Source organism: Bombina bombina, chromosome 3, assembly GCF_027579735.1.
Source record: "Bombina bombina isolate aBomBom1 chromosome 3, aBomBom1.pri, whole genome shotgun sequence".
Taxonomy (NCBI): Eukaryota; Metazoa; Chordata; class Amphibia; order Anura; family Bombinatoridae; genus Bombina; species Bombina bombina.
In genome coordinates this window covers 1,144,173,855-1,144,199,898 of record NC_069501.1, presented here as the reverse complement: position 1 = coordinate 1,144,199,898, position 26,044 = coordinate 1,144,173,855, and the positions used below count along the sequence as shown (strand labels likewise).

General features: G+C 40.8%; 1 protein-coding gene across 2 annotated transcripts in view; it reads left to right on the top strand.

Annotated features, from left to right (window-relative positions):
* PARP4 (poly(ADP-ribose) polymerase family member 4) overlaps positions 1 to 26,044 on the top strand; it is a 516,705-nt gene that overhangs the window by 24,482 nt on the left and 466,179 nt on the right. For both annotated transcript variants that reach the window (XM_053708536.1, XM_053708535.1), the window contains exon 2: positions 3,292 to 3,424. In XM_053708536.1, coding sequence (XP_053564511.1) covers positions 3,296 to 3,424 — 129 coding nt within the window. In that variant the 5' untranslated portion in view covers positions 3,292 to 3,295. The remainder of the gene's footprint in view (positions 1 to 3,291; positions 3,425 to 26,044) is intronic.

The following is a 26,044-nucleotide window of genomic DNA, read 5'->3' as shown; positions in this document are numbered from 1 at the left end:
TTCCTCGTTACGGGTCCAGATCCAGGGATCCGGGAGCGACCCTGGTAGATGCTTTGACAGCACCTTGGACCTTCGGGAGAGCTTATGTGTTTCCACCCTTCCCGATGCTTCCTCGATTGATTGCCAGGATCAAACAGGAGAGAGCATCGGTGATTCTAATAGCGCCTGCGTGGCCACGCAGGACCTGGTATGCAGATCTAGTGGACATGTCATCCTGTCCACCTTGGTCTCTGCCTCTGAGACAGGACCTTCTGATTCAGGGTCCCTTCAAACATCAAAATCTAATTTCTCTGAAGCTGACTGCCTGGAAATTGAACGCTTGATTTTATCAAAACGTGGATTTTCTGAGTCAGTAATTGATACCTTAATACAGGCTAGGAAGCCTGTTACCAGAAAGATTTACCATAAAATATGGCGTAAATACCTATATTGGTGCGAATCCAAAGGTTACTCTTGGAGTAAGGTTGGGATTCCTAGGATATTGTCTTTTCTACAAGAAGGTTTAGAAAAGGGTTTATCCGCTAGTTCCTTAAAGGGACAGATCTCAGCTCTGTCCATTCTGTTGCACAAACGTCTGTCAGAAGTTCCAGACGTTCAGGCTTTTTGTCAGGCTTTGGCCAGGATTAAGCCTGTGTTTAAAACTGTTGCTCCGCCATGGAGTTTAAACCTTGTTCTTAACGTTTTACAGGGCGTTCCGTTTGAACCCCTTCATTCCATTGATATAAAGTTGTTATCTTGGAAAGTTCTATTTTTAATGGCTATTTCCTCGGCTCGAAGAGTCTCTGAGTTATCAGCCTTACATTGTGATTCTCCTTATTTGATTTTTCACTCGGATAAGGTAGTTCTGCGTACTAAACCTGGGTTCTTACCTAAGGTAGTCACTAACAGGAATATCAATCAAGAGATTGTTGTTCCATCCTTGTGTCCAAATCCTTCTTCAAAGAAGGAACGACTTCTGCACAATCTGGATGTAGTTCGTGCCCTAAAATTTTATTTACAGGCAACTAAAGATTTTCAACAAACGTCTTCCCTGTTTGTCGTTTACTCTGGTCAGAGGAGAGGTCAAAAAGCTTCTGCTACCTCTCTCTCTTTTTGGCTTCGTAGCATAATACGTTTAGCTTATGAGACTGCTGGACAGCAGCCTCCTGAAAGAATTACAGCTCATTCCACTAGAGCTGTGGCTTCCACTTGGGCCTTTAAGAATGAGGCCTCTGTTGAACAGATTTGCAAGGCTGCAACTTGGTCTTCGCTTCATACTTTTTCCAAATTTTACAAATTTGACACTTTTGCTTCTTCGGAGGCTATTTTTTGGGAGAAAGGTTCTTCAGGCAGTGGTTCCTTCTGTATAAAGATCCTGCCTGTCCCTCCCGTCATCCGTGTACTTTTGCTTTGGTATTGGTATCCCAGAAGTAATGATGACCCGTGGACTGATCACACTTAACAGGAGAAAACATAATTTATGCTTACCTGATAAATTCCTTTCTCCTGTAGTGTGATCAGTCCACGGCCCGCCCTGTTTTTTATGGCAGGTCTAAATTTTTAAATTATACTCCAGTCACCACTGCACCCTTTAGCTTCTCCTTTCTCGTTGGTTCTTGGTCGAATGACTGGGTGTGACGTAGAGGGGAGGAGCTATATAGCAGCTCTGCTGGGTGATCCTCTTGCACTTCCTGTTGGGGAGGAGTTAATATCCCAGAAGTAATGATGACCCGTGGACTGATCACACTACAGGAGAAAGGAATTTATCAGGTAAGCATAAATTATGTTTTTGAGTGACTCCAAATACCGGCGGTAGCCTAAAACCAGCGTTAGGAGCCTCTAACGCTGGTTTTCACGGCTAACGCCAAACTCCAAATCTAGCCGATAGTAAATGAATGCTTCTTTCATTCAATTTAGACTCAGGCATGAAATTATTCTTTTTTTTGTATAATTTTCTCCCAGCGTGTTTATCTTGGCTGAACTCATAAAGCCAAATGCTATTTGCTACTTAAATAGTATATTATGGATACATTTTAACCCTAGGAATAGCCTCTCAATATGTCAATATACAGAGAACTGTCAACAGTTTATCAGTGTGGTACTATCAAAAGGGCAGTCCAGTTATAAAATAATGGTACATTTTCTTCTGGATAAAAGATTTTCTTGGATTTATCAATGAGGTGTTCTACGGTAAGGATTCACCAAAGAGATGTGAAACCCAAAAACTCTATTATTGAGACAGAGCATACAATTTAAAAAAAAGCTTCCAATTTACTTCTGTTATCAAATGTGCTTCTTTCCCATGATATTCTTTGTTGGAGAGATACCTAGGTAGGTGTCTGGAGCACTACATACATACATAATATAGTGCTGTCATCTAGTGATTTTGCAAATTGATAATATTCTAGCACAACTGTTGCTATATAGTGCCTAAAGGGCAGTCAACACCAGATTTTTTTGTTATTTTAAAATATAGATAATCCCTTAATTACCCACTCCCCAGTTTTGCATAACCAACACAGTTATAATAATACAAGTTTTACCTCTGTGATTACCTTGTATCTAAGCCTCGGCAAACTGCCCCCTTATTTCAGTTCTTTTGACAGTCTTGCATTTTAGCCAATCAGTGCTCACTTGTATGAGCTCAAGGATATCTATATGAAACACATGAACTAACTCCCTCTAGTGGTGAAAAACTTTCAAAATGCATTCAGATTAGAGGTGGCCTTTAAGATCTCTGAAATTAGCATATGAACCTCCTAGGTTTAGCTTTCAACTAAGAATACCAAGAGAACAAAGCAAAATTGGTGATAAAAGTAAATGGGAAAGTTATTTAAAATGACATGCCCTATTTGAATCATGATAGGGTTTTTTGGACTTGACTGTTCCTTTAAGACACGTGCACGCTCCTGAGCTTACATCCCTGCTTTTCAATAAAATATACCAAGAGAACAAAGAGAATTTGTTAAAAGAATAAAAATAGAAAGTTGTTAACAATTGCATGCTCTATTTGAATAATGAAAGAAAATGAGGGGGTTTATGTCCCTATAAGCTTTGTTGCCTATTCTTTTATTCTAATCAATGCAATTTTCCCCCATTAGGGGATGTGTCTTTCCATACTTGACAGAATAATAGGTTTTCATCTATTCAAACAGTATTTGCTTCAAGTTTTTCTTTTAAACACCACCAAATTTGATGTTAAATATTGAAACATTGATAGTGAGTGTAATTGTATGTAAGTTTCTAAAGTCACTAGAAAATTTGGAGGGTTGTGTGTGTCAAATTAACTTTGTGTATCTCATCTTTTAACAGTAAAATGACTAAAGCCATCTTTGAAGACTGTGTGTTCTTCTTCAAAGTGAACTTACCTTTCAAAGAGAAGAGGCGCTTAAAATCTGTCATAACCGCAAATGGTGGATCTATTTCTTTTGTACTGAATCATAAGGTATTTATGTTGTTACTTTCCAGTTATTCATAAAGTCCATTGTATTAAAAAAAAAAGCTACCATTGTTAATAAGGGTATGAGATTTTATAACTTTGTTTTTTTTAGTCTGAAGGATATTTTTGAGTAGAAACACGTACATTACAACGTCCCTTTAACTGAGTATGAAGTTAAATCAAATACAAAGAGGTGTTGTCACAAATATAACTTTCTTCACCTCATATTGAATGAATTACAACTGTGCCTATGTGTCCTGATCTAATGATTATACAGTTTAGCTCCATCGGCAATCAGAAATCATTATTTCTTTCTTAAGATATGCTGAGTCCACAATGTCATCAATTACTAGTGGGAATATCACTCCTGGCCAGGAGGAGGAGGCAAAGAGCACCACAGCAAAGCTGTTAAGAGTCACTCCCCTATCCACAATCCCCAGTCATTCTCTTTGCCTCTGTTAAATGGAGTAGGTGAAGTTTTGGTGTCTGAAGAAAATTAGATTTATTTTTGGGTATAGCTAATAGTCCACATCAATCTCTTCAGTAGAGTAGTGGTGGCTTTAAAGCAATTAGGAACTTGTGAGGTGGGCCTTGCTGCATTTTCCTAACATTTTGCTGCCCTAGTATAGAAAGCCAGAGTAGGTTTACTCTGTTCTTTCTACAGGTCTCTGCGAGAAGTGGCGTCCTTTCACACCGTGTACGCTGAAGCCCTTTTGTCTTCTAGGTTGGGAGATGGGCACTTAAGTGAAGAATGAGCTGCAAATTTGTTGGGGCACTTTAATCCTTTGGTAAGGATTTTATTTAGGCAGTGGCAGGCACTTCTTATATGTGTAGGAGACATTCGAGTTTAATTCTTTATCAGATTGTATAGAGGCTGTAGCTTTATTTTAATTTAAGAGTTTTCACTTGATGTTTAACTATCTTGGGGGCAAGATCGTTATTTATCAAGTGCTTACATGTAACACTATGTGAAAGCTACATTTTCTCTGCTGCTTTTTTTATCGAGTGTTTAGTACTCATAGCTAAGTCACTGTTTAGCCTCTTAAGATGGTATTTTTATATTGGAGCGTCTACCTAATTGTTTGTTTTGGCTGCTGTGAGAATGAAGTGTGCGGTTTGCTAATTGAGCACTTCATTTCGCTGCCGATCACATGACCGTTCTTCCCTGACTTGAGAACGGAGCGGCTGATGGTGCCATTTTCTTTCTGATCCGGCTCTCGGTGTTACGTGTATCGTAACAGATTGTTGTTTACTCTGCTAAGCATTCTTTTATGTCTGAATGAAATGCAAGTCACTGCTGGTAAATCATTGTTTGCAGTAAGGAAATATTAAATCTTGTATAATTATATAATAAGTGGGGGCACTTTTATTATGAGCTGCACAGATATTATATACTGATTTTGTCTTGAGGCACTAATTGTTCTCTGTGTTCCTCAGGTTTTTAAACACAAACTTTTTAGTTTTTGAGCCTCATGTCTCTTAAGATGATACTGTTCAGGCATTGCCACAGTTTTTCTCCTGATATGTCCCAAGCCTCAATGGCTACACATATATTGCCCTGCAGTTCCTCTCAGTCTCCTGGAGGAGATGTTATTTGCCAGCAGAATTTGCTGCACAGATATCTTCAGCGGTATCTGGAGCACTATCTGCTTTTTCCTATACTGGAATACAAGGAAAATTAAAATTCAGATAGTAAGGTTTATGTTCCCTCGACTGCTACGCAAGTTGCTCTTCTTCATAAGTCTGATGAGGAGGATATGTCGGTAGCCTCTGAGGGTGAAATCTCAGATTCGGACAGTATAATTTCTTTATCTGATGCTGAATTAGTGTCCTTCAGATTTAAGCTTGAACACCTTTGTGTATTGTTAAAGGAGGTTTTGGCTACTTTGGACGACTCCGACCCGCCTGTCGTTGTCAACCCTAAGAAATCAAGTAAACTTAAAAAATACTTTGATTTCCCTCCTCTGTGGAAGTGTTTACTGTTCCAGACCGTGCAACAGAGATTATTGCGCAGGAATTGGAGAAGCCAGGGATACCGTTTTTCCCGTCTCCTGTTTTTAAAAGGATGTTTCCTGTCGCTGACCCCATTTAAGATTCATGGCGCACATGCCTAATGTAAAAGGGGCCATATCTACTCTGGCTAAGAGAACTACTATTTCTGAAGAGCAGAGGTTTTCAAAGTCTTCCACTTTGCCCCCCCCCCCCTCTTTGGTGAAAACTTTGTAGCTGAGCCCCCCTCACGTGCAAGCAAACATGCGCAAGCACACACAAAAATGCACAAGCACACAAACAAGCACAAACACACATGCGCAAGCATACACACACAGGATCTTGTCTAAGCATATGAATGTGAATTATTTATAACTGCCTATGAGTCAGTCTTCAGTACTGTGCTTGCTGTAACTAGGATTCCCCTCAGCTGGTACATGGATGCATGTGCTGGCTGTTCCCATTGTAGACTATATCTATAATATTCGTATACCAGCTGAGGGCAATCCTAGTTACAGCAAGTACAGTGCTCACTTGGCCGTCTGTACTTACTTGCGTCTGTACTTACGCAAATGATGCTCAGAAGGTACTCAGGAGATGCTCAGTCTCCCTGTCACGTTGCTGTTCGCTGGGGAGTTTAACAATGCACATGAATAAAAAAACACTTTTGCTCCTGTTCCTGCGCCTCCCCTTAATAGCTCTGGCGCCCCACAGTTTGGGAACCGGTGCTATAGAGGATAGCTGCTTTTTTAAGGATCCAATTGACAATAGGCTGCTTTTGGAAAAGTTGGAAGCTTATTTGAAGAAGATGTATGTTCATCAAGGTCTTCAATGGCGATCTGCAGTTTGTATTGCCACGGTGTCTGGTGCGGCATCTAATTGGTACGATGCCTTGTCAGATTCTCTTCAAGTAGAGATTCCTTTGGAGGAGATCCAAGACAGAATTAAGGCTCTCAAGCTAGCCAACTCCTTTAATTTTGATGCTACTATGCAATTTATTAAATTGGGAGACATGATATCTGGATTCGCTGTCCTAGCTCGCAGGACGTTGTGGCTGAAATCATGGTTAGCGGAAGTCCAAGCTTCTAGTGCTTCCTTACAAGGGTAAGACCTTGTTTGGACCTGGTCTGGCAGAAATAATCTCGGACATTACTGGTGGGAAAGGGTCTTTTCTACCACAAGACGAGAAGAATAGTCCTAAAGGACATCAAAGTAATTTTCGTTCCTTTCGTGACTTCAAAGGAAAACCTTCCTTTCCCTCTTCCAAGCAGGAACAGTCCAAGTCTTCTTGGATGCCCTATCAGTCTTGGAACAAGGGGAAGCAATCAAAGAAACCCGCAGCTGAGTCTAAATCAGCATGACGGGTTTGCCCCCGGTCGGGGACCAGATCAAGTGGGGGGCAGACTTTCTCTGTTTTATCAAGCATGGGCATGAGATGTCGCAGATCCTTGGGCTGTGAACATAGTGTCTCAGGGTTACAAAATACCTTTCAAAACTTTTCCTCCCAGGGGCAGGTTTCTCATCTCAAGATTATCTGCAAATCAGATAAAAAGAGAGGCATTACTGAATTGCGTTCGGGACTTTTCTTCCCTGGGGGTGATAGTTCCAGTCCTGTAAGAGAACAGGGCCTGGGATTCTATTCAAATCTGTTTGTGGTTCCCCAAAAAAGAGGGAACTTTTCGTCTTGTTCTAGATCTAAAGTGTCTAAACAAATTTCCCAGGGTACCGTCCTTCAAATGGAAACAATTCTGTACATTCTCCCCTTGGTTCATGAGGGTCAGTTCATGACGACCATAGACCGGAAGGATGCGTATCTTCATGTTTCCATCCACAGGGATCATCACAAGTTCCTGAAATTCTCCTTTCTAGACTCTTTCAGTTTGTGGCTCTTCCTTTTGGCCTTGCACAGCTCCCAGAATTTTCTCAAGTGTTCTGGGGGCTCTATTAGCAGTGGTCAGGGCTTGGGGAATCCCAGTGGCGCCATACCTGGATGATATATTGGTTCAGGCGCCATTTTTTTAACAAGCAAACTCTCATACAGAGACCTTGTTGTCTTTTCTACGTTCCACGGATGGAAAGTGAATCTGGAAAAGATTTCCCTTGTTCCAGCTACAAGGGTGGTTTTCTTAGGGACAATAATAGATTGCCTATCTTGCCTCTTTCTGCAGTCTACTGTTCGGCCATCAGTGGCTCAGTGTTTGGAGGTAATTGGTGTGATGGTTGCTTCCATGGACATCATTCCCTTTGCTGGAGTCCATTTGAGAGCTCTGCAGTTATGCAGGCTCCGCAATGGAACGTGAATTATTCAGATCTGTCTCAGAGCATAGATCTAGATCAGTTGACAAGAGACTCTCGTGGTGGCTCTCTCAGGAGCATCTGTCTTATGGCACATGCTTCCGGAGACCTTCCTGGCTCATTGTAACCATGGACACCAGCCTGTTGGGTTGGGGAGCAGTCTGGGACTCATTATAGGCGCAGGGACTATGGACTCCGGAGGAGTCGGCTCTCCCCATAAACATCTTGGAGTTGAGATCGATTTACAATGCTCTGATAGCTTGGCCTGAGTTGTCCTTTGCCTGGTTTATCAAATTCCAGGTGTGGACAACTGGGAAGCGGACTTCCTAAGCAGACAGGCATTTCATCCCGGGTAGTGGGCACTCCATCCGGGGGTGTTCTCCAGGTCAACCCTTAAATGGGGGATGCCAGAGTTGGATCTGATGGCATCTTGGCAGAACACCAAACTTCCAAGGTACGGTTCAAGGTCAAGAGATCCTCAGACCGCCCTGATAGATGTTCTAGCCGTCCCTTGGGATTTCAGTCTAGCACATCTGTTTCCTCTGTTTGCTCTCCTTCCTCACGTCATTGCTCGTACCAAACAGGAGAGATCATTGGTGGTTCTAATAGCTCTTGCTTGACCTCGCAGAATCTAGTATGCAGACCCAGTAAAGATGTCATCTCTTCCACCTTGGAGGCTGGTTCTGAGGAAGGACCTTCTAACTCAGGGTTCATTCTTTCATCCAAATCTCGTTTCTCTGAAGCTGACTGCTTGGAGATTGAACGCATAGTTCTGTCTGAGCGTGGTTTTTCTGAGTTGGTCATTGAGACCATGATTCAGACTCACAAGCCTGTTATTAGAACGATTTACCATAAGGTAAGGCGTAAATACCTTTAATGGTGTGAATCCAAGGGCTACTCTTGGAGTAGGGTTAGGATTCCTAGGATTTTGTCTTTTCTCCAGGATGGTCTGGAGAAGGGATTGTCAGTCAATTCTCTGAAGGGTCAGATTTCTGCATTGTCTATTTTGTTGTATAAGTGTCTAGCGGATGTGCCATATGTTCAATCCTTTTTTCAGGCTCTGGTCAGAATCAGGCCTGTGTTTAGGTCTGTTGCTCCTCCTTGGAGCCTTAACCTTGTTCTTAAAGTTTTACAGCAGGCTCCGTTTGAGCCAATGCTTTCCATAGATATTGAGTTGTTGTCTTGGAAGGTTTTGTTTCTTATTGCTATTTCTTTTTTTTTTTTTCATTTCTTTATTATACATTGCCATCATAAAATACAATACGCAAGAATCAAGACGTTCATCGTAACATAGGACTTAATACACAGAATTGGTACCTTCTCTGAATGATCCTGTTTAAAGAATAATCATCCAATTGCTTTAACACCAAGAAAAACACAGAAATAAAAACTGCAAGTTTAAATGTATTTCCGTCCTGGAGAAACAATAAACGATTAATTTAAATGAAATTAAGTGGCAATGTATTTTTTTCCTTATAAGTCTAATAATAAATAATAAATAAAATAATTAAAAAAAAAAAAAAAAAAGAGAAAATGAGGAAAGGAAGGAGGGACCTCCGGGCCCGCGAGGATCTACCTTATGAGTTGTAGCACCTACTTTTGTAATTTTATGGTATATCTCTAAAATTTCTTATCCAAGAGCCGGGAAAACTTGTAACAGGACTAGTTCTGCGAAGCTGATAGAGGAGACAAATGGAGACAGAATCTGCTGCTGCAGTTGTAATGGGTAAGTCTTGATAATAGGTGCCCAATCCACTAAAAATATCTTAATTCTTTCTCTGAAGCCTGGGATAAATGAAAAGACTCATATATAATTTGGGATTGTATCCCTTTAAGAATTAACCCTAGGCTGGGAGCACATTTAGCGATCCAGGATTTGAAAATATTATATCTGACAATAAGTATGATAGTGTTTAAGATCGAGTTTTCGAGTCTGTCCTGGGATTAAGTACCAAACAGACTATATCTTCCAGGGAAAACAAGTAAACCCCATTATAGAGTCTATTGAACCAATATTGAATTATTTGTGATTTGTTTTATTTTGGGGCAGTGCCATATCATATGCACGAGATCTGCTTTACCATAAAAGCAACGCGGACAATCAGCTCCTTTAAGAGGATAGAATTTAGCTAACCTAAGAGGAGATAAATAGAATTTCTCCAACATTGGTGTGTCCGGTCCACGGCATCATCCTTACTTGTGGGATATTCTCTTCCCCAACAGGAAATGGCAAAGAGTCCCAGCAAAGCTGGTCACATGATCCCTCCTAGGCTCTGCCCACCCCAGTCATTCTCTTTGCCGTTGCACAGGCAACCTCTCCACGGAGATGGTTAAGAGTTTTTTGGTGTTTAAATGTAGTTTTTATTCTTCTATCAAGTGTTTGTTATTTTAAAATAGTGCTGGTATGTACTATTTACTCTGAAACAGAAAAGGATGAAGATTTCTGTTTGTAAGAGGAAGATGATTTTAGCAGACAGTAACTAAAATCGGTTGCTGTTTCCACATAGGACTGTTGAGATGAAGTAACTTCAGTTGGGGGAAACAGTTAGCAGACTTTTCTGCTTAAGGTATGACTAGCCATATTTCTAACAAGACTGTGTAATGCTGGAAGGCTGTCATTTCCCCTCATGGGGACCGGTAAGCCATTTTCTTAGTCTCAAACAGAATAAAGGGCTTATTATGGGCTAAAAAACTGGTAGACATTTTTATGGGCTAAATCGATTGCTTTATTTGTGCATATTATTCAGATTTAGGCTAATAATTGGCATTTATAATCTTGGGGAACGTTTATAAAACGGCAGGCACTGTATTGGACACCTTTTTCAGTCAGGGGGCCTTTCTAGTCATAGACTGAGCCTCATTTTCGCGCCATTAATGCGCAGTTGTTTTTTGAGAGCAGGGAATGCAGATGCATGTGTGAGGATCTAAGAATCTCTGAAAAAGCTTTTAGAAGGCGTCATTTGGTATCGTATTCCCCTCAGGGTTTGGTTGGGTCTTAGCAAAGACTATATCTGGGACTGTATAGGGGTTAAATTGAAAAACGGCTCCGGTTCCATTATTTTAAGGGTTAAAGCTCTGAAATTTGGTGTGCAATACTTTTAAGGCTTTAAGACACTGTGGTAATTTTTGAACAATTCCTTCATACTTTTTCACATATTCAGTAATAAAGTGTTTTCTGTTTGAAATTTAAAGTGACAGTAACGGTTTTATTTTAAAACGTTTTTTTGGGCTTTGTTGACAAGTTTAAGCCTGTTTAACATGTCTGTACCTTCAGATAAGCTATGTTCTATATGTATGAAAGCCAATGTGTCTCCCCATTTAAATTTATGTGATAATTGTGCCATAGCGTCCAAACAAAGTAAGGACAGTACTGCCACAAATAATGATATTGCCCAAGATGATTCCTCAAATGAGGGGAGTAAACATGATAGTACATCATCTCCTACTGTGTCTACACCAGTTTTGCCCATGCAGGAGGCCCCTAGTACATCTAGTGCGCCAATACTTATTACCATGCAACAATTAACGGCTGTAATGTATAACTCCATAGCAAATCTTTTATCCAAAATGCCTACTTATCAGAGAAAGAGCGATTGCTCTGTTTTAAACATTGAAGAGCAAGAGGACGCTGATGATAATTGTTCTGTCATACCCTCACACCAATCTGAAGGGGCCATGAGGGAGGTTTTGTCTGAGGGAGAAATTTCAGATTCAGGAAAAATTTCTCATCAAGCTGAACCTGATCTTGTGACATTTAAATTTAAATTAGAACATCTCCGCGTACTGCTTAAGGAGGTGTTATCTACTCTGGATGATTGTGACAATTTGGTCATTCCAGAGAAATTATGCAAGATGGACAGGTTCCTAGAGGTTCCGGTGCCCCCCGACGCTTTTCCTATACCCAAGCGGGTGGCGGACATAGTAAATAAAGTGTGGGAAAAGCCCGGCATACCTTTTGTTACTCCCCCTATATTTAAGAAATTATTTCCTATGGTCGACCCCAGAAAGGACTTATGGCAGACAGTCCCCAAGGTCGAGGGGGCAGTTTCTACTCTAAACAAACGCACTACTATTCCTATCGAAGATAGTTGTGCTTTCAAAGATCCTATGGATAAAAAATTGGAAGGTTTGCTTAAAAAGATTTTTGTACAGCAAGGCTACCTTCTACAACCAATTTCATGCATTGTTCCTGTCACTACGGCAGCGTGGTTCTGGTTCGAGGAACTAGAAAAGTCGCTCAGTAGAGAAACTCCATATGAGGAGGTTATGGACAGAGTTCACGCACTTAAATTGGCTAACTCTTTTATTTTAGATGCCGCTTTGCAATTAGCAAAATTAGCGGCGAAAAATTCAGGGTTTGCTATCGTGGCGCGCAGAGCGCTTTGGCTAAAGTCTTGGTCAGCGGATGTGTCATCCAAGACAAAATTGCTTAACATTCCTTTCAAAGGTAAAACTTTATTTGGACCTGATTTGAAAGAGATTATTTCAGACATCACTGGGGGAAAGGGCCACGCCCTTCCACAGGATAGGTCTTTTAAGGCTAAAAATAAACCTAATTTTCGTCCCTTTCGCAGAAATGGACCAGCCTCTAATTCTGCATCCTCTAAGCAAGAGGGTAATGCCTCACAACCCAAACCAGCCTGGAAACCAATGCAAGGCTGGAACAAGGGTAAGCAGGCCAAGAAGCCTGCCACTGCTAACAAAACAGCATGAAGGAGTAGCCCCCGATCCGGGACCGGATCTGGTGGGGGGCAGACTTTCTCTCTTTGCTCAGGCTTGGGCAAGAGATGTTCAGGATCCTTGGGCGCTAGAAATAGTTTCTCAAGGTTATCTCCTGGAATTCAAGGAACTACCCCCAAGGGGAAGGTTCCACAAGTCTCACTTATCCTCAAACCAAATAAAGAGACAGGCATTCTTACATTGTGTAGAAGACCTGTTAAAGATGGGAGTGATACACCCAGTTCCAATAAAGGAACAAGGAATGGGATTTTATTCCAATCTGTTCGTAGTTCCCAAAAAAGAGGGAACGTTCAGACCAATTTTGGATTTGAAGATCCTAAACAAATTTCTCAGGGTACCATCGTTCAAAATGGAAACCATTCGAACGATTCTACCCACCATCCAGGAAAGTCAATTTATGACTACCGTGGATCTAAAGGATGCGTACCTACATATCCCTATCCACAAGGAACATCATCAGTTCCTAAGGTTCGCTTTTCTGGACAAACATTACCAGTTTGTGGCTCTTCCATTCGGATTAGCCACTGCTCCAAGGATTTTCACAAAGGTGCTAGGGTCCCTTCTAGCGGTTCTAAGACCAAGGGGCATTGCAGTAGTACCTTACTTGGACGACATTCTAATACAAGCGTCGTCCCTGTCAAAGGCAAAGGCTCATACGGACATTGTTCTAGCCTTTCTCACATCTCACGGATGGAAGGTGAACAAAGAAAAGAGTTCTCTGTCCCCGTCAACAAGAGTTCCCTTCTTGGGAACAATAATAGATTCCTTAGAAATGAGGATTTTTCTGACAGAGGTCAGAAAATCAAAACTTCTAAGCTCTTGTCAAGTGCTTCATTCTGTTCCTCGTCCTTCCATAGCGCAGTGCATGGAACAGGGTCGGCTCCAGAACGAATGAAATGGGGGGGCATTTTTTTTTCATGAGGGGGCACGCATTTAAAAAGCATGTATGAGAGTCAAAATAAGAGCAGACCTACTGTGGCAGTCCAGGGGTTACATTTATCAGATCTCTGGCTGTGCAGGAGTTAGATTTGTTTATATTTCTGGAAGTGCAGCGGTTACATGTGTCATATCTCAAGGAGTATAGGGGTTACATTTATAAGATGTCTGGCAGTGCCGCAGCAGTTACATTTACCAGATTTATGGCAGTGCAGGGGTTACATTTGTCATATCTCAGGAATGTCTCCCACATATGACACAGCCAGTGGACACATACACACGGTATATATGTATATACACACACACACATATATATATATATATATATATATATATATATATATACATACACACAAACAATATATATATATATATATATATATATATATACACAGTGTGTGTATTGTGTGTATGTATGTATGTGTGTGTGTGTGTATATATATATAATAAAACAACCTTGGGGACAAATAGGAAATGTTTTGAAACATGTAAATAATTAACATAAGGCTATTTCACTCATTGTCTCACAGCTACATTTGAAGTGTGTGTATTTGAGCACCTATAATCTGACACACATTTTACACTGATCACTGCAGATAAAGCAGGCACAATGCACACTTGTTTTGTGTGACCTGCAGTGGGGAAACCAAGGAATTCCCAATTTGCTTCTTTATCTGTGGCTGCCAGGATATAAAGCATAATAGGGAAGGGATACTACTCCCAGACACACATTGGTTATACGGCTGTGTTTTCACAAACTTACTTCTGCCTTCCCTCTCACTGACTGTTAGCTTCTCCCAGCACTTCCTGCAGAGGTCTGATGATGTCATCATCTCACTTCAGCTCTGTAGTAAGTGGGCTAGCAGGAGGAGGGGCATTGCAAGCCCTAGGTTAACTGTGAGAGCACCAGCAGGGAAATGCAACTTTATTTGTTATCTGGTTGTAAATAGAGGAGAGTAAAGAGATTAGCTGGGCCCTCCAGTGAAGGATCTGGGACCCTGGACGTTCCGTCACTTTTAAAATGTAAAAAAAAAAATTTTTTTTTTTTTAAATCACTTCTTTTGCCCTGGGGGGCATTGCCCCCCAAAGCCCCCCCTTAGAGCCGACCCTGGCATGGAAGTAATAGGATTGATGGTTGCAACAATGGACATAGTTCCCTTTGCACGAATTCATCTAAGACCATTACAACTGTGCATGCTCAAACAGTGGAATGGGGATTATACAGACTTGTCTCCAATGATTCAAGTAGATCAAAAGACCAGAGATTCACTCCGTTGGTGGCTGACCCTGGACCATCTGTCTCAGGGAATGAGCTTCCGCAGGCCAGAGTGGGTCATTGTCACGACCGACGCCAGTTTAGTGGGCTGGGGTGCGGTCTGGGAATCCCTGAAAGCTCAGGGTCTATGGTCTTGGGAGGAGTCTCTTCTCCCGATAAACATTCTGGAACTGAGAGCGATATTCAATGCTCTCAGAGCTTGGCCTCAACTAGCAAAGGCCAAATTCATAAGGTTCCAATCAGACAACATGACGACTGTTGCTTATATCAATCATCAAGGGGGAACAAAGAGTTCCCTGGCGATGAAAGAAGTGACCAAAATAATTCAATGGGCGGAGGATCACTCCTGCCACTTGTCTGCGATCCACATCCCAGGAGTGGAAAATTGGGAAGCGGATTTTCTGAGTCGTCAGACATTTCATCCGGGGGAATGGGAACTCCATCCGGAAATCTTTGCCCAAATAACTCAATTATGGGGCATTCCAGACATGGATCTGATGGCGTCTCATCAGAACTTCAAGGTTCCTTGCTACGGGTCCAGATCCAGGGATCCCAAGGCGACTCTAGTAGATGCACTAGTAGCACCTTGGACTTTTAACCTAGCTTACGTATTCCCACCGTTTCCTCTCATTCCCAGGCTGATAGCCAGGATCAATCAGGAGAGGGCCTCGGTGATCTTGATAGCTCCTGCGTGGCCACGCAGGACTTGGTATGCAGACCTGGTGAATATGTCATCGGCTCCACCATGGAAGCTACCTTTGAGACAGGACCTTCTTGTTCAAGGTCCATTCGAACACCCAAATCTGGTCTCCCTCCAACTGACGGCTTGGAGATTGAACGCTTGATTCTATCAAAGCGTGGGTTTTCAGATTCGGTGATAGATACTCTGGTTCAGGCCAGAAAACCTGTAACTAGAAAAATTTTCCATAAAATATGGAAAAAATATATCTGTTGGTGTGAATCCAAAGGATTCCCATGGAATAAGATAAAAATTCCTAAGATTCTCTCCTTTCTTCAAGAAGGTTTGGAGAAAGGATTATCTGCAAGTTCTCTAAAGGGACAGATCTCTGCTTTATCGGTCTTACTACACAAAAGACTGGCAGCTGTGCCAGATGTTCAAGCTTTTGTTCAGGCTCTGGTTAGGATCAAGCCTGTTTACAGACCTTTGACTCCTCCCTGGAGTCTAAATCTAGTTCTTTCAGTTCTTCAAGGGGTTCCGTTTGAACCCTTACATTCCATAGATATTAAGTTACTATCTTGGAAAGTTTTGTTTTTGGTTGCAATTTCTTCTGCTAGAAGAGTTTCAGAGTTATCTGCTCTGCAGTGTTCTCCTCCTTATCTGGTGTTCCATGCAGATAAGGTGGTTTTGCGTACTAAGCCTGGTTTTCTTCCTAAAGTTGTTTCTAACAAAAATATTAACCAGGAGATAGTTGTACCTTCTTTGTGTCCGAATCCAGTTTCAAAGAAGGAACGTTTGTTACACAATTTGGACGTTGTCCGTGCTCTAAAGTTCTATTTAGAGGCTACTAAAGATTTCAGACAAACATCTTCCTTGTTTGTTGTTTATTCTGGTAAAAGGAGAGGTCTAAAAGCGACTTCTACCTCTCTTTCCTTTTGGCTTAAAAGCATTATCCGATTGGCTTATGAGACTGCCGGACGGCAGCCTCCTGAAAGAATCACAGCTCACTCCACTAGGGCTGTGGCTTCCACATGGGCCTTCAAGAACGAGGCTTCTGTTGACCAGATATGTAAGGCAGCGACTTGGTCTTCACTGCACACTTTTGCCAAATTTTACAAATTTGATACTTTTGCTTCTTCGGAGGCTATTTTTGGGAGAAAGGTTTTGCAAGCTGTGGTGCCTTCCGTTTAGGTGACCTGATTTGCTCCCTCCCTTCATCCGTGTCCTAAAGCTTTGGTATTGGTTCCCACAAGTAAGGATGACGCCGTGGACCGGACACACCAATGTTGGAGAAAACAGAATTTATGCTTACCTGATAAATTACTTTCTCCAACGGTGTGTCCGGTCCACGGCCCGCCCTGGTTTTTTAATCAGGTCTGATGAATTATTTTCTCTAACTACAGTCACCACGGTACCATATGGTTTCTCCTATATATATTTCCTCCTGTCCGTCGGTCGAATGACTGGGGTGGGCGGAGCCTAGGAGGGATCATGTGACCAGCTTTGCTGGGACTCTTTGCCATTTCCTGTTGGGGAAGAGAATATCCCACAAGTAAGGATGACTCCGTGGACCGGACACACCGTTGGAGAAAGTAATTTATCAGGTAAGCATAAATTCTGTTTTATTCATTAATTTGAGATGAGATTCTTTTCAGCTTACCGAAATAGGGTAACTGGCTACCATCTCAAGACTATGGGAAATCTTCTCCTGATCAATTGTAGGGATATAAGGGCCCCAAGAATTAACTAATTTTTCCCCCGCCAGTATGCCCTGTTTAGTGAGCATGATATCATAAATAAGGGAGATTGATGTGTCTCCAGCTATGAATTTTTGGAAACAGATCTTGACCTTGGACCATTCAGACCTAGTTGAGGAGTACCAGCTTTGAGAGCTAACATAGTGACGGATTTGAAAGTATGCAAAACGATTCCCCATATTCAGAGAAAATTTTGGAGGAATCACTTCCCAAGGTATAATCTGGCATTGATCATTCAATAAAAAATCAGATATAGACTGCGCTTCTCTGACTCCACAAGAAATATTACAATATATGTATTTCAATTTCTACAAACAATAAACAATAAAATCATAAGTTATACAATTTGAGCCTAACAGACATAAAACTCTAAATAAATGAATGAATAGTAATAATCCCAGCAAAGATATTACACAATAACTATATAAAAGGAAATGTGTTTCAATATATATAGAGAATACTTCCCAGATAAAGTTAACGCTGAGAAAAGTGGGAGGGTGCTGCTCTGTTGAGGGGTGCAATGAACTGTGCTCCTGCTCCCAAGAAAAAAGCTGTAAATACAAAAAGAACACAGAGCGCAACCCACTCTGAACGTAAAACTGTTTGATAGAAGTTTAACAAGTGTAAAACAACATATACAAGCAAAGACGTACATAAAACATAAATAGTGCAGGCATTAAAAAATCACCACTCGGCAAAGACACCACTTGGCATAGACAGTCATCCGTCTCTTTCCAGCACACAGTGTTCCTCCACCGGCTATACCGCTTGTGAAATCCGCTGTGGTCCTTAGGAAACACTATCAGGGAGCCCAGGACGTAACCGGAACTAGTCACGGCAAGAGGAGCGTCACAGATTCCTATTGATTGGTTGTTACACGCTACTCCAATGTAGCTCGATCATTCACAGAACTCAGAACTCTACGCGTTTCATCAGGTTACGACGATTGGACCAATCTCCTCCCATTTTACTTCCTGTGGAGCTGTAGCTGGACACGGCCAGAGCACTGAGAGATATCAGGTATTTATGTAATTGGAGTGAATAAGGGAACCTTCTTCCTGAGCACAGACATTGGAGCCTGTTATCAGCATGAACTCATATGTGTTAGAATACTTATAGTTTTTCAATAAGGGCACGTGATGGACTTCATTGATTAGGTTCGCCCACGGACAATGAACATCAACCTATCAGATCTTTCCATATCGGGGGTGTGCCTTACCCCGCCATGTTTAAAAGGAGGCTTCCATTAGGATAAAAATATTCTCTTGATAAAGTCGGGTCGTAACCCGATGAAACGCGTAGAGTTCTGAGTTCTGTGAATGATCGAGCTACATTGGAGTAGCGTGTAACAACCAATCAATAGGAATCTGTGACGCTCCTCTTGCCGTGACTAGTTCCGGTTACGTCCTGGGCTCCCTGATAGTGTTTCCTAAGGACCACAGCGGATTTCACAAGCGGTATAGCCGGTGGAGGAACACTGTGTGCTGGAAAGAGACGGATGACTGTCTATGCCAAGTGGTGTCTTTGCCAAGTGGTGATTTTTTAATGCCTGCACTATTTATGTTTTATGTACGTCTTTCCTTGTATATGTTGTTTTACACTTGTTAAACTTCTATTAAACAGTTTTACGTTCAGAGTGGGTTGCGCTCTGTGTTCTTTTTGTATTTACAACTATTGATCATTCAATAACTGATGAATATCCTTGAGGCCTTTATCCTGCCATTCTTGGAATACTTTTTGGTCTATTCCTGGAGTAAAAGCGGGTTACCCCTGATAGATAGGAAGTCCGAGAATAAAGGATCAATTTCTAATATATGACAAAACTTTTGCCATACACAGATCGGGTTTCTGAAAGACTGTAAGATTGAAACTTTCAGAGGAAGTTTATGTATTGGGCAGTGTAGAAGAGCCTTCAATGACCATGGATCAGTCAACTGGGATTCGAAGTCGAGAGAAGCCACCCTATTAGTTTGAGCTAGCCAATCCATAGCTATCTTAACCAGTTTAGCAAAATTGTAAAATCTAATATTAGGAAGGGCTAAGCCAGCATTTGAGATTTTTTGTGACAGTCTTTCCAGTGATATACGCGTTTTTTTTTATTTCCAGATAAATTTAGAGAAACAGGAGTTCAATTTGCGTAGATCTTTATTTAGTATGATTAGTGGCAGATTTTGCATAGGATAAAGAATCCGTGGAAAAATTATGGTTTTAATCAAATTAATAGACGCTGTGATTGATAAAGGAAAAGCAAGCCATAAATCAAGATCTTCTTTGAATTTTTTAAAAAGAGCACTAAAATTTGCTGAATACCAATGTTTGGGATTTTTATGGATCTCCAGCCCCAAATATTTTATGGAGGTAACTGTACGAAACATTAAATTGTTTTGTTCATTATTATGTTTACCTAGCCACATAAATTCGCTTTTATCCAAATTAGACTTATATCCCGCAAAGGAACTAAATTCCTCCAGGGTACTTATGACCTTAGGGATTGTCTCACTGGTATTTTGTAAACATATTAAGATATCATCCGCGTAGAGTAATACTTTTAAGTTTTGGTCTAATGCTGGAATCCCAGGCAAGATTTCTCTCAGCTTGGTTGCAAGCGGCTCAAGGGCGATATTAAACAAAAGAGGTGAGAGGGGACATCCCTGTCTTGTCCCCCTCTCTAAAATTATCTTAGGAGAAAACATACGATTAACAAGCAGAAATGACACTGGGTCCCGGTGAATTTTCCGGACAAAGTGCACATAATTATTTGCAAAGCCAAATTTCGCTAGAGTCATAAACAGGTGCGACCATGCGATGCTATCAAAAGCCTTGACTGCATCCAGAGTGAGAACCGCTATATCCTTTAAGTCACTTTTCTCTCTAAACTGGTCACTGTTCCAAATATAGTCTACCAGGGTGGTCAATCTCCGAATGTTCTTGGTAGAATTTCGTGCTTTCATAAATCCAACCTGGTCGGGATGGATAAGTTTGTCCAAACAACCTGCAAGTCTACGGGCGATGATCGATGTTAGAATTTTATAATTCACATTGAGCACTGAAATTGGCCTACATGAAGCTGGATCTTCTGGGTTCTTCCCTTTTTTCAGTATTAATGAAATATTTGCTGCTGCAAAAAAACTTGAAATTGGATTATCAGAGACATAGTAACTATTATACAATTTCTCTAAAACTGGGGTTATTTCTTCCGCTAGACATTTATAAAATTCCGCTGGAAACCCATCTGGGCCAGCGGATTTATTCAGTTTGGCTAAGTCAATGGCCTTAAAAATTTCTTCAATAGTAATCGGAGCATTAAGAAGTTCTAACTCCTCCTTCTGTATTTTAGGTAAGATGATCTTATCCCAAAAGTTTTCTTGATTAGTGGAGTTACATTCCCCCCAAGAGTATAATTGCTTATAATATTTAAAAAAGACTCCACATATCTCCTCCGGATTAGTGTATCTTATATCTCCCTCCTTGATACTAGGAATAAAATTCTTCTTTTTCCTTACTTTGACCAATCTAGCCAGATTTTTAGCTGAGCTACCATGAAAGCTCCTAAAGTATAAATTAATTTTGGTCTCTTCCTCTAGATGTTTTTGAGCCAAGAATATATCCCTCTCCTTCCTATGTTCTATATACTTGTTCCAGTTACTGTTTGGGCGGTCTCTACAAAAATTCTTATAGACGTTTTTGACCTGATTAGTTAATTGTAAGTCTCGGGCCCGTTGTTTCTTGTTCCTAACATCTAAGTATGTCATAATTTCACCTCGAAGGACAGCTTTTGATGCCTCCCAGAAAGTTTCAATCTTATAAAGGTAAGATATATTGCGCGTACAGTAATCCTTCCAAGTCTGTTTCACCCAGTGTACAAACCTGGGGTTGTTATAGAGATGACGTGGGTAAAAAAATGCCCTAGGAATTTTGAATTTAGAACTGTCATGACACTTTAGTGTCAGAGATATGGTCGAATGGTCCGAGATCAAGATCTCTCCAATTCCTGCCTCTGTTTTACAAATCGATAGTGATTAAGAGATTAGAAATAAGTCTAATCGAGCAAATGTCCTCTGTGATTTAGATTCACACGTGAAACACAATGAATCGGGATTATGGCACCGCCATATATCAATAACATGTAGTTTCTGGCAGAATCTAGAGAAATATTTTGAGCTTCTCCTAATCTCTGGAAGATTTTTCTGTGAAAATCTGTCTACTTCAGGGCACAGAGTCAAATTAAAGTCTCCATTATAAGATTCTCTTTTATATGAGGAAAAAGTTTAACTTTAATATTCTCCCAGAACTCACTGGAAAATTTATTTGGACCGTAAATATTACAAAGAATAAATTTAGTATTGTTGATAATGATTTGTAACACAATAAACCTAGCAGCAGAATCTGTCTCCACCCGTAAGATCTTATAGTCAAGAGATTTACTAATCAATATTGCTATGCCACATTTTCTTCCGTTAGAAGAAGAAGCAATTACCTCCCCTACCCATTTTGTCTTAAGCTTTGCAGCTTCCTGTTCTGTAAGATGAGTCTTTTGTATAAAAGCAATGTCTGGTTTCTGTTTAGCCAATAACTTAATAATCAATTTACGTTTCATAGGAGAGACAATCCCTCCTACATTCCAAGATAAAAGTTTAATATCCACTAACGGCTCTTAAAAACAATTAAAAAATAATTCCCTTTGCGGGTCCGGAGGGGGAAGGAGAGAGGGGGTAAGGGATGGAAAGAGCAAAAAAAAATAAAGAAGGGGGAGGGGAAGGGGCGGGGAAGGGATGGGAAGAAATAAAAAAAAATAAAAAAAGGGGGGGGGGGGAAACTCAGTAAGAAGAAAAAATGCAAAATTCTACCCTAAAAATAAACCCAAGAAAAAACATAAGACTTTGAATCCTATTATACCCTCCATTTAATCCTTGCATTAACTTAAAGGAAAAAAAGAAACTGAAGAAGCTAGACATCCAGTTATTTGTCATTTAATAATTTTTTTATCTCCCCCACCTCTTGATAGGTTTTTCTGTCACCGTTATGTTCAACAATTATACTGGCAGGATAAACCATCCAAGCATTAAAGCCTTTACTAATAAGTTGCGAGCAGAACGGTGCCATTAATTTCCTTTTCAAGGAGGTTTCTGCAGAATAATCCTGAAACAACAAAATTCTGTTATTCCCAAACACAAGTGGGTCACTTCTTTTTTTAAATAATCTCAAAAATTCGATCTTATCTTGGAAATTCAAGACTCTAAAAATACACATCCTATTTTGGCGAGAACCTTCACTCTGGATTTTTTTGGAACCAGCTCTGTGAGCTCTCTCTATAGCAATTGGGAGCTTCTGCTGGGAAAAACCTAAAGCCTGTGGTAATATACATGATGTAAATTGAAGTAAATCCTCAAATTCCCCGGTCTCAGGGAGGCCAATAATTTGTATATTATTGCGTCTGGATCGATCCTCCAGATCGTCCAGACGCAATTGTAGGTTAGCAATTTTAGATTTCTGTTTGGTTATAATATCACCTTGTACATTAACTTGGTCTTCTACCTCAGAAACTCTAGTCTCCACCTCTAACATTCTATTGGAGAATTGTTTGACTTCTGTAGAGAGATTAGATATTACTGTAGAGATTGAGCCTAGCTCGGTGTTAATAATCTCAAATTGTGGCGTAAATAAATCTGTTAGATGGGTAATTAGCATCTGAGCATCACATATATTAGGCAATGCCTCATTAGAACCATTTAAACTAGACTCCCCCGGCCTAGTTTTTTTTATCTTTACCTTTAACAGGCATTCTGGGCGAAGAAGCTTTAGCTTGTGTAATGAATCTGTCCATAAAAGTAGAAAAAAGTGATAAGGTGTGTATGAAAGGAGAAAGATAGGAGGGAGGAGCGGTGGGCCAACAAAATCCTACCCTCCTCTTGGTCTCCTTCCCTCCAACTCTCCCTTTGGTGCTAAGCTTAAATTATTGTGTATTGTCCTAGGTCTCCTATATTCAAAGAAAAAAATAAAAAAAGAAAATACAAAAAAAAGGAAAAAAATATGTGAATTGTGAAAAAAAAATATCAACCTACTGTAATGTGTTAACGTTCTAGTAATCCTCTCTCTTTCATCCAGAGAGCAGTGTGAATGTGGGTGTGAAAGTTATACTAACTCCTATAAAAAAAAAAAAAAAAAGGGGTGAAATGTGAAGACAGGTATATCAACCTGAAAAAGTGAATTGGCACTCTAGTGTCCTTCTTATAAACTCCCTTTCCTTAAAGGAGCACAACAAATGTAATGCACCTGATTAGTGTGTGAGAATAAAGACCAGAACACCTGCTAGGCAGGGTATATCCTATCAGCTCTAATGAGGAAAGCAAAATTGCATTCTATTACCCCTTTAAAAAATATAAAGACTCAGGTTAACAGCAGAATTATGACCACTGTTTTGGCGGATTCCTTTGTCGGATTCTAATATTGGTCATATATCCAAAACCACATGAACACAGAGCAACAAGGGAAACACCAGCAAGTTTCAGCTTTGATTATATATACAATATGTATAAATTTCTCCCAATTAATTTATATTGTGCAATTATTTGGTGTTATAATATATCAAGTGTCAAGAATCAAATAAATGTACGCTCTGTTTACTTGGTTAACAAGGCAGTTTACAAATCTGCTAGCCTCACCTCTAACCACTATAAATCAAGAGACAGAATGTCACAATGTCTTATTTCTCCTCTTTCTTTCTCCTTTTTCCTTCCCTTTTATTTTTCCTTATCCCTCTCCCGGGCAGTCAGTCAGTTCCTGAGCAAGAGGGAGCTTCTCCCCGCACTTAACGATATTCAGACAGTAGGTAAACAAAACATCGGACCCAGGCTCAATCCACAACTCAGCAGTAATGTGGCAAAAATTATACCACTAGCGTGGAAACAGGGAAAACAAGTCAGTACCTGTAAGCTTGTTGGGGCAGGAAATCACATCTACACCTGCCGCTAGGCGCTCATCCCCCTGCGATTTCCCACAGAGACTGGGATGCAACCCCCGGCTAAGAATCCTGTAGCCACTCAATTCGGGCATTGGGTTCCTCCGTTCAGAGCTTAGTTAAATCTCGGAGTCTAAACCTCCCTTTTTTTTTTTTTTTTCCCAGTGGGTACCGCCACACAGGTAACCAACAGAGTTTAGGAATAACATAGACTTGCTGGCCGATCTCAGATGATACCGCTGTGTTATCCGGGATTCAGCTGTATCGTTCAGCTGTACGTCCGACGCTGCACTAACAATCAGCTGATCGAAAGCCGGGTTGTAAGCCCTCTGTATCTTCCCAAGGTAGGTCCCGTACCTGAAAGTACCTGAGCCCTGAAGCCGCGGTTCCAGCCCAGCACAAAGACCACTTCTTGGCAGCTAGACAACTGTGCGATGGGTATACCAGCCTCTCTCAGTCAATGGGTAAGTGCTTTCGAGCCGCTTCCCTCCTTACAGCAGCTTGCGGGGTAATACCCCGGGGAAAGTTAAAAACGATCAGCAATGAATTGCCAGCCAATTCGGCTAAGGAAGACTCCAGTACTCGGGCGGGTCGTAGCCTCTCAGAGCGCCACACATCAGCCCGGCGATTTCTCCAGGGCAAGTGGCTTGGAGTGGGGAGCGTTGGATCAGCGTCCTCTCACAGCGCAGGTATGCAGGTGTACTGCATAGCACCTCCCCCAACGGAAGTCTCCACATCAGGCCTTGTTTATTGCTATTTCTTCTGCTCGGAGAGTTTCAGAACTCTCTGCTTTGCAGTGTGATTCGCCTTATCTTATCTTTCATGCTGATAAGGCGGGTTTTTCCTACTAAGTTGGGTTTTCTTCCTAAAGTGGTTTTGAATAGAAATATTAATAAGGAAATTGTTGTTCCTTCTCTATGTCCTAACCCTTCTTCCTATAAGTATTATTATTAGCATTAGTCTTCTGCCCTGTTTGTTTGTTTCGCTGAAAGCGTAAAGGTCAGAAAGCTACTGCTACTTCTCTTTCTCTCTGGTTGAGAAGTATGATCCGTTTTGCTTATGAGACTACTGGTCAGCAGCCTCCTGAGAGAATACCAGCTCATTCCACTAGAGCTGTCTTATCTTCTTGGGCCTTCGAAAATTAAGCTTCTGTGGAACAGATATGCAAGGTTACAACTTGGTTCTTTTTGCATTCTTTTTCCAAATTGTCTTGTTATCCATCCCTAGTCATCTGTGTTCTCTAGCTTGGGTATTGGTTCCCACTAGTAATTGATGACGCCATGGACTCACCATATCTTAGGAAAGAAAAGAAAATGTATGCTTACCTCAGAAATGTATTTATATCCGGATATGGTGAGTCCACAACCCCTCCCTTAAATTTAAGACAGTTATTTTTGACTAAACCTCAGGCACCTTTGTGTTATTCCTTTTTTCCATTATCCTTCGGTCGAATGACTTAACAGCTTTGCTGTGGTGTCTCCTCCTGCTGGCCAGGAGTGATATTCTCACTAGTAATTGATGGCGTCGTGGACTCACCATATCCGGAAAGAAATAAATTTATCAGGTAAGCATAAATTTTCTTTTTAAAATAAATTACTAAGATTAGAAAAAGAAATCTATCTCCTATTCATAGATTCATGAATAGATTCAAAGCAAATTTGTTAAGATCTGGGATGAATATGTGCGTCTCACATTTATTATAATTTCCAGTAGTTTAATACTAGTAAGGAGTAACAGCAGATAAATCAGACATTAGGCTTTTGCCTACATTTTAAAGGGACATTCTAATGCAGTGATAACAAGCTGTAAATCATTAGAGCATGTCATGTTTTGCATTACTGAATCTATACTTTATGTTTAACCCTCACAAATGGGTTAAACTCATAGGTAAAATCCCACTTGGGAGTCACAGGAACTGCAGCTTCCAAGCAGTGTACCCCTGTTGATTGAAAGTTACATGCAACTGTCCCTCCTGATGGACTCACCAACACTGTTT